The 18,547-nt window shown below is 37.1% G+C and overlaps 1 protein-coding gene across 16 annotated transcripts in view; it reads right to left on the bottom strand.

The window, feature by feature from the left end:
• The window catches only part of DTNB (dystrobrevin beta), a 258,809-nt gene that overhangs the window by 62,546 nt on the left and 177,716 nt on the right, over positions 1–18,547 (bottom strand). For 12 of the 16 annotated variants that reach the window (XM_057497369.1, XM_057497380.1, XM_057497376.1 and 9 more), the window contains 2 exons: positions 10,736–10,825; positions 7,174–7,261 (listed from right to left, as the gene is read on the bottom strand). In XM_057497369.1, the coding sequence (XP_057353352.1) occupies positions 7,174–7,261; positions 10,736–10,825 (178 nt within the window). The remainder of the gene's footprint in view (positions 1–7,173; positions 7,262–10,735; positions 10,826–18,547) is intronic. The other 4 variants (XM_057497372.1, XM_057497373.1, XM_057497374.1 and 1 more) reach the window with 1 other exon arrangement.

Here is an 18,547-nt window from a genome sequence, read left to right as displayed (position 1 = left end):
TGGGCTATGCGAAAAGGAGCTTCTCAAAAACGTGCACATATTAGTAACTTGACAATATCAGGGTTTCCCTTTCCCTTCACCTTTCTTCCGTGTTTTTCATAGTGAGTTTTAAATTTTATCATAAAGAAACAAAGCTTTAAAAACAAACCAGAAACATGTGATGACACTTAATGCAGGTGATGTTTGTGATGAAATTTTAAGAATGTGCTGTTATTACTATAATTTACAACACACTGCGGTTTAAAAAAAGAAGGAATTTAGGCACTTTAGGTAAACAAGCTAGCTCTCCTGGCACATCTAAGCTATCTAGGATTTCTTTATCAGCCCGAAGAGGTTTCAGCGGCCAAGGCTGCCACCTGAAGAGACGGGGCGGCTCTGACATTGGCGCGCTCTAGCCAGGTGTTCTGCTGACTGCCTACATGATCTAATGGTCTTTTCTTTGTGGAAGGTTTTTGAAAAAAACCATTATAAAGCCTATCTGGCAGGCTATAAATAAATTCCTTTAAGCACTACACCCACTTTATGCAAAGCACTTGTATCAGTGAGAGATTAGTGGATTACAAGTCTTCTCTTCAACAGAAATCTAGTCAAGAAGAATCCTTCCTGACAGAACAAATATTTATAAGATAACTGCACTTTGGAGAATAAACTTAAGATGAAAGGGACCATATCAATGTCTAGTCTCAGGACTATTCTAACAATTAACATTTTCACACAAATTAATTGTGTGAATTAAAGAACTGGCATCAGAACCTATCAGATGTACACAGACTTATCTTGTTTGCAGGAAAGGAGTGCTGTGATCTCCTTTCCAGGGTCAAATGGCTTTGGAGCTTTTATTTACAGTATTTTACAAGTGCCAGGTAAAGTCAACAAGACTATATAATGGCCTTAAATATACTTAACAAATTCTATCATAATGCTGCTCATCTCGACAAATTTAAAGAATTTTATTTATAAATTTTAATTTCTAAAATAACTTGAACAGGTGCGACTGACAGAGGATACGAGTAAGATTTAACTGATTAAATGTGACTTGTCTTAATTAATGACTCTATAACATCTTACTACGTTGATACACAGTGACCGCAACGGAGGTGGTGAGGACTTGGTAATATGGGGGAATGTTGAAACCACTCTGTTGTTTATGTGAAACCATCATAAGATAAAAAATAAGCAGGACTTGCCTTTTTCCCAGATTTTTCCCCCCTATTCTATTCCATTCTACTAACTTTTAGAGTTGTAATGTTAGAGTGTGATGTGTGACTTAATTACTAGATCTTCAAAGAAAAGAGTCTGAAGTCTAAACCAACCCAAAGGAGTAAATTACTTCTTTTGAGACAAATAAAGCAAGACTCTCCATTGGCAGCTTTCATAACTCTATTTTTCCATTGGAAGAAGTAAGCATAAATTGATACACATTTCTAAAATTAATGGACTGTACACTATAGTCCGGAGAGAGATGGCTTACCTGTTTATTAGAAATGGTATAAAACTAAATGCGATTTATTCCCAGAGGAATTAACATTTAAACAAAGGGTATTAACAAGAAGCCTACATGTCAGAACATGTACCAGGGAGTCACTCCAACTGGGAGGGGAGGGAGATTAAGAAAAATGCAGAAAAAGTTTTGAACCAGCCAATAAAGTTAAGACAAATGTAAAGAAAGCCTAATATGGACATAACTGGTTTAGGCAACCTCCAGCAAAGAATGTAAACCCTGTACTACTCAGCCAATGAGGAACCTGGGGAGGTACTCACGTGCTAAGGAATAAATTGCTTGTTGTAACCCCCTGAGTGTGCCTGCTCACCAGACACCCGATGTTGCAAGACCGCCATTAAATCCTTGTTCTGCTGTTCTCTTTGTCTCCATGTCTACTTATTAAGTTTGGATGAGTGAACACGTTTCTCACATGTCCAGACCAATTTCACTCCAGTATTGTTCTCTGTGCTCTAGCCACATAAACCATTTTTTAAGTCCAGAAGCCTCCAACCCCAGGGCCTTTACATATATTCAAACACCTTGCTGGGCACATGTTGCCCTCTCTCTCTCTGGTTAATGCTTACATAGCCTGTTTTGGATTCAGATCACTCACCTTTTACTTTACACTTTGTTTCCAGGTTTAATTATCTTTCTCCTGAACTACAACCTTTAGTACTTAAATCTCAGTAGTTGATAGAATAATATCCCAGTTCCAGCTCAACAACTTACAACCTACATAAACTTAGGTAGTTTCCCTACCTTTTTGAATCTTAGCTTTCTCTTAAGGCTGTTCTGAAGAATAAATGAGCTAATATTAATATATGCAAACCACTGAGAATGATGACTGGCACATAGTAGTCAATGAACGCTAGTTATCAGTATTTTTCTTTTAGCATGAATCTTAGTGGGACCTTTCTCAATCCTTCTCAGAAAAGGCCTTTATTTCTCATTTTACTTGACAGTTTAGCTACTTTCAGTACATTAAAGGTATTCGACTGGCTTTCTTCATAAAGAAAATTCTTAGTTTCATCACAAACAGCAGCACTGGCTATAATGAAATATTTTAAAATAAAGTTTGTTTATGAAAATATTATTCTGTTGTTGATGTTGAGAAATCTAATTACCAAAATTCTTTGTAGGTAGTACATCTTCTCTGGTTGACTTCTGAGGATCTTGTTTTTCTATTCTGTAGTTTCACCATGATTTATCTAGATGCGGAATTATTTTTATCCACTTTGGGACTTATTATAATGTTTCAATCTGAGGATTTTTGCTGTTACTGAATTTTGGAAATTTTCAGCCATTAGTTCTACAAATCTCATCCTAATAGAAAATAATTCTATTTTCTTTCTTTTTTTGGAAACTCCAATTAGATGACTGGTGGTTCTCTATTCTCTATGTCTAAAAACCTTGTTTCAAATTTTCCATCTTTCTCACTTGTATTTTCCAGTTCACTAATTTTCTATGTAGCTGTGTCTAATGTGACTCATTAAAAACAATGAGTTTTTAATTTCAATAACTTTTGTTTTTAAAATGTTTAAGTTCTATTTGGTTTTCAACTCTGGTCCTTTTAGAGTCTTTTCTTTCATCATGTATTTACTTCCATCTTATAGGTCCTTTTAAGCATATTCATTTTATAGCCAATAATTGTAGCATCTGAAGTCACTAAGGACCTAATTTTGCATTATTAGCTTAGGAGTTCATGTTTAGTTGGACTCTTTCTGTGGGAATACTGCTAGGCCTCAAATGAGAATGTTAACCTCAGGAGGGGATTTCCATTTTGTTTCCCTTAGATTCCCTGAGGTTAATTTTATGTTAAAATTTCACCTTGGTGTTTCTCAAACTATGAAGCAAAGACAGGCATAAGGAGTAAAGACAGGCCTAAGAAAATTGCAAATTTCCAGGGAAAACCTCCTTCTTCCACTTCAATAGAAGGAGAAGACCCACAAGCTTTCTTATCTTTGTGTTGGCAGATGGTCATCTTCTATACCATACCTTCACCAGGTTTATGTTTTCAGGGGCCTAGCTTAATGTGAAAGGCTTGCTTCCAACTCTGTACTTTGCATATGCACAAGGTGTTACCCACTGCACCCCATGACAATAAAAACCCAAGCACAAGGCAAGAATGGCAGCAATAGCAGCCTGTGGGCTGCTTTGGTTTTCAGTCCTTTTCAGGTCCCAGGAAACTGAAATCTCTTTGACTTTTCAGATCCCAACTTAAGTCACAGTCACAGAAGCTATCCCTTACTCTCCAGTATAGATCAGGGATATGTTATATATTTTCAGACCTCCCTGTATTTTTCCTTCATTGCACTTATTTGTAATTATATCAATAGTGTGATTATTTTAATGTTTGTTTAATGTTTAATGCTTGTCTCTCTCTAGACTGTTAGTTCCATGGGGGCAGGTTTCATGTGTTCATCAGAGTATTCAACTGGGCACATCACAGGAACAAAATAAATATTTGCCAAATAATAAAATGAATGTGTGCCTGGAGGGGAAGAGCATGTATTTTAATATGTGCATAACTTCAAAGAAAGTAAAGGACTGAAAACAGAAGAAAAAGGGAATATTTTTTAATGAATTATTTCAATATTACAGGAAACCCATGACAAGTCACCAGGTAGCCATTTCTCAATACAAACTTACATATTTACCATTTTTGGTTCTTTTGTTCTTTACTTGAGATATAATGTTCTGACCTTAAGCAAATGCATAAACTCATATAACCTATACCTCTATTAAAATGCAGAACATTTCCATCAATCCAGAAGTTTTCCTCATCCCTGTCAATATCCCCATTCCCCAAAATAGTTCCTGATCTGATTTCCATTACCATAAATTAGTTTTGCCTATTCTATAACTGTTATATACATGGAATCAAATAGTACGTACCTTTTTCTGTCTGGCTTCTGTCAATCATATTTTTGATATTCATGTATGTTGTTGCATGTATCAGTGTTCATTTCTTTTTGTGTTAATATTCCACTCTACGAATATAACAGATTTTATCTGTTTTTGTGATGATAAAGATCTAGGAGGTTTCCAGCTGATATGAGTAGAATTGCTATGAATTTTCTTTGTACAAAAGCTTTTGTGGACATATGTTTTCATTTCTCCTGTATAAATACCTAGGAGAAGAATTGCTAGGTCACAGAATAAATGTTTATCTCTTTAAGAAACTGCTAACTAGTTTTCCAAAGTCGCTGTACCTTTTTACATGCCCACCAGCAATATAAGAGATTTCTGATTGTGCCAAATCCTCTCCAACATCTGATATTCAATCTTTTTCATTTTAGTCATTCTAGTGGGACATTATGGTTATAACTGGCATTTTCCTGATGAGTAATGTTATCAAGCACTTTTTTATATGTTTATTAGCCATTTGTATATCTTCTTTTGTGAAGTGTCTGTCCAAGTCTTTGGACCATTTAAAAAATTTGAGTTGTCTTTTTATTACTGAGGTGCAGAAGTTCTTTATATATTTTGTCTTTTGTCAGACATGTGTTACAAATATTTTCTTCCAGGTTGTGGTTTGTCTAAATATTTTTTAATAGTATCTTTTGATGAGCAAAATATTTTACTTTTGGTAAGGTCCAATTTATCAGGTGTTTAAAAATGGTTTGTAATTCCTGTAGCCTCTCCAAGAATTCTTTGCCTGCACCAAGGTCATGAAGATATTTTTCTAAGCTTTCTTTTAGCAGCTTTATGGTTTTAGCTTTTAAGTTTATGGTACATTTCAAATTGGTTTCTGTGTGCAGTGTGAAGCTTCTATGTAGAGGTTGAGGGTTTGTTCATTTAATAGTTGTTCCAGCAGCATTTGTTAAAGAGACTTTCCCTTCCCAATTGAATTTCTTTTGTGTTTCAATTTCCCAACTGAAAATCATTTGACCTTGTACATGTGAATCTATTTTATGGATGACTTATTTGCCTATCCTTTTGCTAATGCCACATTTTCTTGATTCCTGTGGCTTTATAGTAAGTGTTGACGTCAAGTAGGGTTAAGTCCTCCAACTTTGTTCTTTTTCAAGACTGTTTTGGTTTTTCCAAGTCTTTGGCTTTCCAAATACGATTTAAAATCAGTTGGCCAATTTCTACAAAAGTCTGTTGGGATTTTGATCTGTACTGAATCTACAGACTGATTTGGAGAAATTTGCCATTTTAACAATATTGAATATTTCAGTCCATGAATATGGCATACCTTTCCATTTATTTACTATGATTTCTCTTGCAATATTTTATAGTTTTCAATCTTGAACATCTTTCATTAAATTTATCCATAAGTATTTGATGTTGTTTAAATCATATAGTAAATGGTATTTTTCCTAAACTTGTTAATTGTTCACTGCCAGAAGAACAAAAATACAATGTTTTTGTATATTGAATATTGGTATTTTGCAACTCTGCTTTAAAGTCATGCTATCTGCTCCAGTAGTGTTTTTGTAGATTCCTTGGACTTTCTATAAACAATCATGTCATCCAAAAATAATGACAGCTTTACTTCTTCCTTTCCAGTATTTATGCCCTTTTCTTCTTGTCATGTTGCACTGTCTGCGATCTCCAGTACAGTTTTGAATAGAGGTTGGAAAACTGGACATCTTTGTCTTGTTCTCAATATTAGGTAGGGAAAATATGACAAAATTTAGAATTAAAGTATAATATTAGCTGCAGTTTTTTGTAGGTGTTCTTTATCAGGCTGAGGAAGTTTCTTCTTTTCCAATTGTATCGAGAACTTTTATTGTAAATGGATATTGTATTTTGTCACATTTTTTTGTGTGTATCTATTGAAATGATCTTATAATTTTCTTCTTTAAACTGTTCATATGGTAAATTACATTGGCTGGTTTTATGTATTGATTAAATTTGGATTAAGATAAATCTCACTTGATCATGGAGTATTACTCTTTCTATATACTGCTGGATTCAACTTGCTAACAGCCAAGGATTTTTTTTCATGTTCATAGGAGAATTTGGCCAATAATTTTCTTTTCTTATAATGGCCTTGTGTTGTTTTGATATCAGGTTTTAGTGGCCTGATAAAATGACTAGGAAAGTGTTTCCTTCTTCCTCTATTTTCTGAAAGTTGATGTCAGATTGCTATTATTTTTTCTTTAAATATACGAAGTGTTCAACAGGTAAGCCATCTGAGCTTGGAGTTTTCTTCGTGAAAAGTTAATTATGAATTCAATTTCTTTAACAGATTTAGGACTATTTAGATTTTCTATTTATTTTTATGCCAATTTTGTTAATTTTTATCTTTCAAGGATTTTGTCTATTTCATCTAGACTGTTAAATTTATTGGCAAAAAGCTGCTTTTAATACTCCTTTATCATCCTTATAATGTCTATAGGATCTGTAGCAATGTCTCTTCTTTCATTTGTGATACTGATATTCTGTGTTTTTTTCTTCTTTCCTTTTTACTTGATCAGGATTTCTAGGAGTTATTAATTTTATTAATCTTTTTGAAGAACCAAATTCTGTCTCTTTGACTTTCTTTTCTTATTTTTTAAAGAAAAAGGATACTGTAGATAAAATTAATGGCTACTGTAATCCCTTTCCTAAATTTACTCCTCTCCTTCTGTCCCCAAAGTACCCATTCTCCTGAGTTTCATGTTTATCATTCCCCTACCACTTTTATATTTAAGTAATGTTGATTTCTGCTACTCTCCTGGGATCCTGTATTTACTCACCATGTTTCCTGCCTCTGCAGCCAGCCTGGCAGCGTAGCGAGCAATAAGTCGGTGTTCCTCATCCAGCCGGCCAGGACTGTCCAGGACACTGTGAAGGAGAAAAAAATTCAACAGATGTCTATTAAATCTCCTATTCTTGCTTCTCACTTAGAACAGATGGGAGAAAGAAGAATGGTAACAAAAACAATGAAGGTGTGGGTCACAGTTACTAATGGTCTTCAGAGACAAAGGAGATTTAGAGAAATGATGTGGCCACATGTGTCATTTGCTTACAGCAGCATATCACCACTGTGCCTACAATATCACAGGGGCACTTCTTTTTAGATGCAAGGGCTGAGAAAATACAGGGCATTTAGAAGTCTGAGAGAGGGGTTTCTAATCAAATGTTTTGGAAAAACTTTTGACTTTTAGAAATAGGTCTTGAATTTTTAAAAAGCAAGAGAACACTAAAGCATTGTGAAAAACAGAGGGCTGAGAAAAGTACACTTAACACTGGCTGAACAGAACTGAGGAACCCAGACTAGGGCAGGCCCAGTATATGGTAAAGTTGGAGAAGTTTCCATGGTATCTAACATTCTCTTTCAGTGCCTCTTTCTCTTCTTTTACTGTGCTTGTTCCCAAACGATAGCCCTATCTTGGAGTGAATTAATTCAGTCCATTACTCTTTAACAAAAGTAGCAGCACTCAAAAAATTAAAGACCCACCTAGGGTCTTTTAAAGACTGCACCTGGATGAAAGGAGGGTTCTTGAGTAGTAGGCTAGCTCTGTGTGTATGTGATACAATAAACTTTTGACTGATTATTAAATAATTGACTTCTTTAATTTAGGATGTTACATCGACTATCATTTATCATATCAGGGCACTCCTAGATTAATAGGGACTATAGCTATGATTCTCCTTAAGTCTGGCAGATGCTTTAAGAGAACAATGATGATGACTAACTAACCATTATTCAACTGACTAACTATTGTGGCTTGCTTCTTCTACTTTGGCCCTTAGTTCTTGGAGTTCTAAAAACCTTTGATTAGATTTTAGCAATATGATGAGTAATACAAAATAATCTGTAGACATAAATTCAATATTCATCAAATTTTGTTATAATTACTGAGGGGAATCTGGGAAAGCTAAAGTTAAATCCACAGAGATTTTTCTGACCTTTTCATGTACAGAATCAACTGTATTTTCCCTAGATTTTTTTTTACCTTTTTATATTTTCATCTCTGTGCCTAATTCTTTAAGCTTAACTTGGTCTTCTGTCTAGGATGGATTTTTTTTTTAATGTGCTTTAAGTCATCTGCCTATGACACTTTTGAACACTTTATAACTTTAGGTGTGCCAGTCTCCGGCATGCATAATCATCCTCTCAAAAGATGATCTTGTAATAAGAAACATGTTACCATCAGTTGGCTTATGGTCATAGGCCTATCAGGGCTGAACTATATAATATTTGTGCCTTAACGGTGTCTTCCTGAAATACAAGAATCATCTTTATCTTTTAGATAAACAACAACAAAACCGAACAGTTAACAATACAAGTGGATAATATTATGGAGGGACTGGCAGGCTAAGAAGAGGGGCTTTAAGTAGCAAACCTTTGCTTTTTGGCAAGGGATACAATAGGTTCTTCTGTGTAAAAGAGCTCCTTCTTCATCACATTCCATCTCCCCAGGAAGGTTAATCCTATTTGTCATTTATACCCTAGTGTGGATGACATGGAGGCTCTAATTGGCTATGCTTTCCAGCAGAAACTAGAAGTTTATGTTGATGAGATGTCTTAAGGTCAAAGGAAGTTAGAAAGGTTCCTTATTCTTTTGCTTGAGCTAGCTTTTATTTTTAGAATAAGTCAAGATATTTCTGACTTCTTCAAGGAAGTATGAAGCTTAGTTCCTTAAACTATATAAATCAAGAAGAGGTGCGGTACTCACCCCATCCTCATGTTCTTCCAGGGCTGCTGGCCACCAATTCTTGCTCAGGGAGTCTAATCCCTAAGCCGTGAGACTTGAGAACCTTGGCTAAACCTACCATAAATATTATTAGACTGAAATATCAGGTAGCAGTCTATATCCAACATTCTGCTGCTATTTTCACCATGGAAACTTTTAATTACCTGTCCGATTGCCCTTATTGACAATAAGCAAACTGTCCTGCCAGGGGTGAGACAGTTCTGTTCCTAGAGATCAAGGGGCTGGGACAGAGCACACAGAAATCATCTGTTGGATGAAGGGACACTCTTTGTGATATAATGCACAATTATCAGGCCCTTCCTCCCCTCCCATAGAATAAGCCTATTAAATATACTTGGGAAGCAAGAGAACTCTACAGTCTCTCTAAGGCTTTACAGATAAATGCCTAAAAATTATAATGCTACTTAGTCATACTGGGAAAATTATAGGAAATGGTATTAAGTATATTAAAATGCCTTTTTCAAATATATATTCTTTTCACATTGATTATTAATTTATTCTTCTATTATCATAGGGAATAAGAACAAAGTCAAATGACCTTCTCACGGAGCCATGGCATGTTATGGACAAAACTAAAATTAAAATTTAAGGCTCCAGCCTCTCTTATGTGTTTAGTTTATAAGTTATGGTTTTCTCCCTAAGAATAAGAATCTTGAGTTATTTGGCATAGCAATTCTACTCTGCTGGTACTCTGCTAAAGCAGAGAGGTGGCTTTAGCTTATTTAAACTTTACCTGTCATTCTCTTCGCAGAATGTTGGTGGGTGTGGACATGGGATGGGCAGGTGGCTTTGGGATTGCCTGAATATAACAACACTTTGTGTGGTATTAACTCTTTTAAAGCTTTAACTTTGCTGTAGTTAGCAGTTATCTGGTCCAGGTTTTGGGCTCTTCCAAATGTTTTTCCATCCTAACCCACTGAGGGATCAGTCATATTCCCATATTAACAGTGAGTAACTACCACAGTAGTTTTCAGGGAAAGGGTTATGTGGGGCTATAATACATACAGTTATTATAATATGAGGGGGTATATAACATTTGGGAAAAGTCCTTCAGGTGACAATGATCCAATACCACTGTTGAAAAGCATGGGTTTAAATACTCAACAATAGATTTGGGGGAAGAAATGAAGACGTACAATGTAAATATGTAACAGGGTGATGGCATCAAAGATCAGACAAAGTGAGATATCTGTGGGCTGATCAATCCCAAGTTTTAAATGTCAATAGAAAGATTTCATTATTTAGGCAAGAATGAGCAGTAAGAGTTTATATCAAATACCTCTGTGAATGTATATCTTTAGGACTGCATTTCTCTGGGAGGTTTATACACTATTTAAGCATGAGCTGAAGGAAGTGAACACCACTTTAAAGGAGAATTTCTAACTATAGGTTTAGGTAAGTAACCAGGCTTGGCAAACACCCCTCTTTTAGAAGCAAATGCTTTAACAATTATTTAAACTCTGCCAAACATAGCTGGTAGCTTCTCAAGAAAAACCCCGCATGCAGAGCTTTTTCCAGCTGGCAACCCCGGGTAACATAGCTTGCCCTCCCTTTGATCAGGCCTTGGCTCCCCGCCTGCTGCTGCTCTACCACTGACCGTGCACAGTGTTGCAGACGGGCCACATAGGAGGCTATCAGCGCATGCTCATCAGCCAACTGACTGGGTATATCCTGGCTATACTGTAACCTAGGAACAATGGAGGCAAAGACAGCAAGTGTGACACAAACACAAACACAGCGAGAAATGAACATGGATTAAATGGGCAAACTTCAAAGAATAATAAGAAATCGTAAGGAAAACAACAAAAAACCACAATCATAATGGAATACGGTGTTAGATCATTGGGAATACATCTCACAGAATCCTTTGAACAAAAGCTTTTCCTCAGCAAACAGCTTTGGCTGACTGACACGACAGCCCTCTAGAAGTTGAAATCAAGGAGGGGTCACCAAGGAGCCTTGCCCACCCAGTCCCATCCAGGTTTTGGGCTCTGTGATGGAGGCACCTCTTAGGGAATGCCCTCTGGCAGAAAAGCAGGCAAGTGGGTCTATTTAACATCATTAAGTGGCCCCCTAATGCTTTTTATGGCTTTTGTCTACATGTAAGAGTCTTCAGTGTTACCACATGCCACTTAAACCTTTTTATTTCTCTAAGGATACTGCCTGAAGCATCATTCTCTTTTCTCCCATAAAATTGGTACTTAAGCCAAACTTGTTAGAATTGTACCTTATAGAAAAACAATGCTGTATATATGTTGCGTGAGAGTCTCTCCTATAGATAAGGAAGGTCCTTAAGCACATGATTTTTTAAAATTAGTGTATCATTGATAATATAATCTTATGAAGGTTTCACATGAGTAACATTGTGGTTTCAACATTCACCCATAATAGCAAGTCCCCCACCAACTCCTCTGCAGTCACTGTCCATCAGCATGGCAAGATGCTATAGAGTCATTATTTGTCTTCTCCTTGCTGTACAGCCTTCCCTGTGACCCTCCTACATTGTGAGTGCTAATTATAAGCATATGATTTTTTTAAAGAAACTTTTTACTATGAAATGTTAAAACATGCAGAAAATAGAAAGGCCAATCTAATGAGTACCCTTCATGTACCCATCACCAAACTTCAAAAAAAATCAACATTTTGTCAACTTTAGTCTATTTTCCTCCAACTTTTTATGTAGGAAGGAGTAGCTAGAGCAAATCCCAAACAATGTATTATTTCCCTTGGGAACACTCAATTTATGTAACTGCAACGCCCACCTACAAAAACTAACAACTTTTAAACTCAGTCCATCTGAAAATAAAACAATATCCTTTTACAGTTAAAATCAGGAACCGAAGAAGGTCCACACACCTTGCATTTGTTTGGTATCTTTCTGTTTTTAATCTACAAAAAGTTCTTCTTTTCCTGTTTCTTTAGAGTCATTTATTTGTGAAGAAAACAGGTTATCTTAAAACATTCCCTACATTTTGGATTTGACTGATTTTTTTTCATGTGATGCCATTTGTTTCTCTATCCTCTGTGGTTAGATCTAGATGCTTGATTAAAGTTTTTGCTTTTGTTTTGTTTCTGACAAGGGGCTAAAATCTGTCATAGGTATTACGGTGCACTTACAAATCAAATAGGAGGCACATAATGGAATATAAATATTGATCAAGAGAGTCAGATGTTATTAGTTACATGTCTCCATTACAAAGTCCCCATCAACTTTCCACCTAATGGTTTTAACATTTGCTGATGATTCTTGCCTAGATTCATTATTTATTAGGGGTAGAAAATGTTGATTTTCCAATCATCTTTTCTGCATTTAATTTCCTCTATTTGTTTAACTTGAAATATTGTTCTTTCAGGAAAGGTTAACACAAATGGTTGATATATCATCTTATTAATAAACAAAATCTAGGACAATGAGTTAGTGCAGTAGCAACTACCAATGGTTACCAAGGAGTTTTCTCTTTTAGTATCATTATGAACTCACAGATTTTTATGTACTGGCTGTATTTCAATCCATTGCAATAATCTTTTTGGTGTTCAATTTGTCCTATCTTTGGCCAGTGGGCTCCTGTGTTCCACGTTATGAGACCTTATCAGCTTACTTGCCTGGCACAGTCTCATCCTGTATATATCCTGACCCCCACCTTGGAGTCAACTATTCTTCCAAGCATCCCAGGTTTCCTTTACTGAAAAGAGCATTTGGAGACCACAACTAGGGCAGTGGGGTGCCTATTATTCCTGGGTTGTCACTGCTTCTAGACCTTTTCAGTGGATAAATCTAGAAAATTTATACATTTTAGGAAGAATACAAAGTTCTCTCAGCACTTTCAGATACCATTCTGTTTTGTTCTAGCTTGCGTTGTTTTTAATGAGACATCATCAGAAAATCTTATCTTTGTTCCCCTGTAGGTAACATCTTTCTTTTTTCTACCTGCTTGTCCTATTTTCTCTTTATCAGAGGTTTTCAGCAATTTGATCATGATGTGCCTTGGTGTGGATTTCTCTGTGTTTATCCTGTTTACTCTTTGTTGAGCTCCTTGTATCTGTGGGTTTATTGTTTTCATCAAATTTGTAAAAAATGTATTTGGAAATTTGGAAAAAATATATATCCCTTTAATAATTTTTCTCTCCCCTTTCTGTTAGACTATTTGACATTGTCCACAGAACACTAAGGCTCTGTTTACTTTTCAGCCATTTTTTTTCTCTGTGCTTCATTTTGAATAGTTTGTATTGCTATGTCTTTAAGTTCAGTGACCTTCTCTTCTGCAGTATCTGATCTACTGCTAAGGCCATCCATTACTCTAGAAGTTCTATTTTTTTCATTTAAAAGATTTTTATTAAAGTAGAACATATATATGCAGAAAAGTTCCAATTTTATTTAAACTTGGTTTTTTACTTCTTCCATTTTTCTCATTATTCACATTTACCTTTATATTTTTTATATTATAAATGCTGTTTAAAATTCCACATTTGCTAATTACATTATATCTGTTATTTCTGGCTCTGTTCATACTGAATCATTTTCTCCTGCTTTCAGGTCATACTTTCCTGCTTCTTCCTGTCTTCTCATTTTTTTTTTTTTACCAGATGATGCCAACTGTGAATATTATGCTGGTGAATGTCTGGATTTTGTTGTCTTCCTCTAGAGAATCTGGTAGTCAGCTAATTTACTTGGGGAGAGCTTGATCCTTCTGAGGCTTGTGTTTATGCTTCATTAGGGTAATCTTCATCTAGAGCTATTTTTGTACTGCTCCTAAACTGTGGCCTTTCTGGGTCTTTACTGAATACCCCAAGTGTTCAATGATGTTTTGCTACTCCGGTTGATTGGAACTCAAGCAACTGCGCACGTTGTGGTAGCTGTTCCGCGGAGTTGTTCTTTCCCAGGCAGTTGGTCCTTGCTGGTCTTGTAAAACCTCATTCTATGCAAATACAACTTAGCTTCTAGTCAAAGGCTCAAGGGACCTCTTTGCAGAAGTATGGAGCTCTTTCTCTGAACAGGTTTTCCTCTCTGGTATTCTCCTCAGCGAACTCCAGCCTCCCCAAATGCCAATCCGCCTCCTTATTCTCAGTAAAACTGCCTTCCTCTGCTTGTTTCCTGCGTCAGTTAACAAATGCCCCCCGGCAGAAGGCCCGAGCAGTCACAGGGTTTCCTCGCTTGTCTCCCTGCCCTCAGAGATCAGTCCTGCCCTACTTACTGTTTAGTTTCTGAAAGTAGTTGTTACGTTCAGACCAGTTTTCTAGTTGCTTACAGTGGGACAGCCAATCTGATACCAGTTATCACCATGACCAGAGTGGAAGTTCTCTCTGTAGTAACTCGTGTTTATCATATATTTGTCAAGTATTGGTCTACTTCAAACTAGAAATTAAAACAAAACAAAATTGCTTCTTTATGGTAGACAGATTGAGAAATAGTGCTATATAACCTTGTAGGCCATTGTGACAGTTTTTAGTTTATACCCTGATACTTAGTGGAGGGTTTTGAGCAGAGGTGAGGTATGACTCATAGTTTAATAGGATCATTTCTGTTATGGAAGATAAAGTGCCACAGAGCAGGGGAAGAAGCTGCTACAACATTCCAGATGAGAGAGAAGAGTGACTAGGAAAATAATAGTAGCAGAAGTGGTAAGAAACAGCAAGGTCTTGGATAGATTTTGGTGGTGTTTTTGAATAGAGGTGATCTAATAATCCGACAGTTTAGATGGCAGAAGAATCAAAGGTTCTGACTGAGCAACTAGGAGAATGGGATTGCCATTAACTGAGATGGGGAAGACTACGGGAGAAGTAGGTTTGGTGGGGGAAGACACAGAACTTAGTTTGGAACACATTAATTGTGAGATATGTATAAAGACCCAAGTGAAGGTACTGATCAGGAGGAGGATATATGAGGTTAGAGCTCAGGAAAAAGGTCTGGGTCAGAAAAATAAGTTTGGCAGTCACCACTCAAGTAGATTGTATTAAAAACTATGAGTCTGGGTGGGACCACCTACAGGTAGTGAGTCCAAATAGAAAAGGGAAATGGTCCCTCTGGTATGCTAACATTGAGAGTTTGGAAAGGTATGGAAAACCTAGCAAAGGAGGCCAAGGGGGAATAGGAGGAAAACCAGAAGAGCATAATACCTGGAGGTAGGTACAGAAAGTAATTCAAGTAGGTGGGAGCCACCATTCATGTCAAATGCCCCTGAGAGATCAAGTAAGAGACATCCTGAGAATCCACCAATGGATTTCACAGTGAGGAAGTCCCTGATCTCCTTGCCAGAAATAGTTTTGGCAGAATGATGGAAAGAAGTGAAAATCTGACCAAGGTGTGTTCCAAAAGCAATGGCAGAACAGAAATTGGAGACATTTATTATAGTAGCAACAGTCCATTAAACTCTATTTTAGCTTTATACAAAGACTATATTTAGAACTAGTGTTCTCTGCCAGGTAATTAGGGACCAAAACCAAAATGGAAAGCATTACCAGTGACTGCCTACAGTAGATAAGGAACTTAGATGTCCATGGATTTTCTGATAATTTTGTTTGGGATGTGGGTGTTATTTGTTGTTCTACTCACATTTAGAGAGATACCTATTTTTCCATATTTACTTTTTGGATTTAAACTCTTGCCTTTTGATAGAATGTTAAATGTATATATATATATATATATACACACATACATACATATATATCACATACATATATATCACATACATACATATATATAAAATTATTGCATATATAAATGCAACACATATATAGCCCCTAGCTTACAAATAGGTTTTGAACAATGTTTCTAAAGCAAAGCCACAAGCTTGGGGTCCCACAAAAACATAAAATTATAAAAAATAGTAAGTGCTCTATTTATGAGCTGTCAAATGTCAATTCAATCCATACAAGTAGGTGATCTTCATGGCTGAATATGCAATAGTTTTAACTGCACTCCTGATGGAAACTGGGCGTTTGAGTCAATGTATGGAGCCCCTACTAGGAGTCAGGCACTGTGCCAGGAACTGAGGACACAATAGCAGGCGACCCAGACGTGGTTGCTGCTTTCTTGGTGCTTAACAGTCTAGCAGAAAAAGATCATCACACAAATAAACATAAAATTGCAAAAGTGTTAACAAGCGTTACAAGAGGGACACTGTCTTCCTCTGAGAATTTTATCCAATTCAGGAGATGAGCAAAAGCAAGGGGTAGTAAAATGAACCACAGTTAAGAGGAGTGGCAATGAAATAAGCATACCTGGAGTACTAGAAGCAGCATTTCTTCCCTTCTGAGGTGTCCCCCAGTTCAAAACCAATGGTAACAGAGAGCATAGGTAGGCACAGAGGGTCCTGATGGGACTGGTAGGGTCGAAGGCAGCAAGCATTTCTAAAACTGTTTCCTTAGACTTCCTCCTTCAGAACTTGAAGGTTTCACTGAATCAGACTATCTGGGAACAAGGTCTGAGAACCTGCATTTAAAACAAGCTTCCAGGTGCACCATCAGCTCTTTCCAGTGTGAGAGCTGCTCTCCAAGAGGATGGGAGCTCTGGAGTCTAGGCCTCACAGCTGCAGCAGAATCTCTAGGGATAGCAAGAGAGGCTGCCTTGGCAGAAGTTAAGGCACACACCCATGGGGATATGGAGCAAGGGAAAAGGATTTGGGCAGGATAGGTGGGGATGAAGGGTGAACAGCAGTGGGGCAAGGTCAGAAGCAGTACAATCATGCTAGAGGCTGGGTCTGGAGTGGCAGTTTGTAGCCCCTAGTAGTGGAGTTCATTACTGAGCAGGAGGCAGGAGAGCACAGCACTGAGAGTCTGGAGTCAGGCAGATTTGGGTATAACCCATACTCTGATACCTACTTGCCATGTGAGTTTGGACATTTAGGTCTCTATGCTTTAGTCCCCTCATCTGTAAAATAATAATAATATAAAATCCGCTTCATGCAATATTTACTTTGGAAAATGTTGGGAGGATTAAATAAGACAATGTGGTAGCCATTATCCACAAAGTACTTGTGATGGATCAGATTCTTATTATAATGTTCTTTTGCATATTTTTAGAATAATCTTACCAAAAAGGTATTACTGTAATCCTCACAAGTTTACATCTCCAGAATCAAGTATTTGATGGCCTATTCCACATCCCCTCTTAGCTGCCTGGCAGGCATCTCAAACCTAACATACAAAATAGAACTCTTGAGTCTTTCTACATCACTTCCTCGCCTACTACTCCCCCAGACTGACCAATTAAATAAACGGCATCACTATTCATCCAGTAATCAAGCCAAAAGCTGGAGTCCTCATTTTTCTCTTCCTCATGCCCTGCATCCAATCCATTAACAAGTCCTGCTGGCTCTGCTTTCAAAATAGGTCCCCAAACCAGCCACTTTCACTACCTCCACTGCTGCCATAATTCCTCATCTGGAATTTCTCTCCAAGTGCCACTGAGGCTACTCCAGTAGCCTCTTGACTGATCTCCTTCCACTCCTGTCAACTACCATCGATTCTCCAAATTGCAGTGAGTGATCTAGTAATGAATCAATGTTGGAGGTAATGAAAATGTTCTAGAATTGACTGTGGTGATGGTGGCACAACTCTGATGTACTAAACATCACTGACTCGTACACTTTAAATGGGTGGATTATATGGTGTATGAATTACATTTGAATAATCTATTTAAAATATAAACCAACAATTCTGAAATTGCTATACATGCTACTAGGACTGAACAAATACATAACTGGATGATGGATGATGTGAGCCAGGTTTCTCACTGTTGGTGGGAAAGTCACAGATAACCAAGTGGGAACAGCTAGAGTGAACCACGTGGTACTGGATTAGGATCATAATTTTAGTATAACTCATGTCTTTCATTTCTCTGCCCTGAATGGAATAAGCAGTCAATGTTATAAGATGCTATGTGCTTGAAGAAGATAACTGAAGAGAATTCCCTTTCCTAACAAGAGGAAGTACTGATAAGAGGCAAATGGCAGCAAGATTTTGTGAATACAAATCAGTTTCTGGGTAAAGCCTGGTGCACCTGCACACTCGAGAAGCGTATAGTCTAGAAGGGCATCAAATAGGTAATTACACTATAGGATATGTATAAGATACTATGGACCACAGAGGAATAACACTTAATCTAGTGTTGGGGTATTAGGGAAGGCTTCCTGGAAAAGCTGAAGCTAAGTCGAGAAGGAAGAATTAGATGACAGAGAATAAACAAAAGGACAGGGGCACTGAAGGCAGAGGCAGCACACGCAGAACTCCACATGACCAAGTGATTCTAAGCACAGATGCCTTGTAGAAAGAGTGGAATAAGGTAGGGCTGGGGAGGCTAGGAAAGGGTCACCTTGGAAATGGCCTCGTAAGCCACAATGAAGAATGTGGGCTTTATTCTACAGAATTGCACTGACACTAGACACATGTGGCTGTTTAAATTCAAATTAAT

The sequence above is a fragment of the Manis pentadactyla genome, chromosome 2 (assembly GCF_030020395.1).
Source record: "Manis pentadactyla isolate mManPen7 chromosome 2, mManPen7.hap1, whole genome shotgun sequence".
NCBI classification, from domain to species: domain Eukaryota; kingdom Metazoa; phylum Chordata; class Mammalia; order Pholidota; family Manidae; genus Manis; species Manis pentadactyla.
This window is presented reverse-complemented; position numbering and strand designations above follow the sequence as displayed.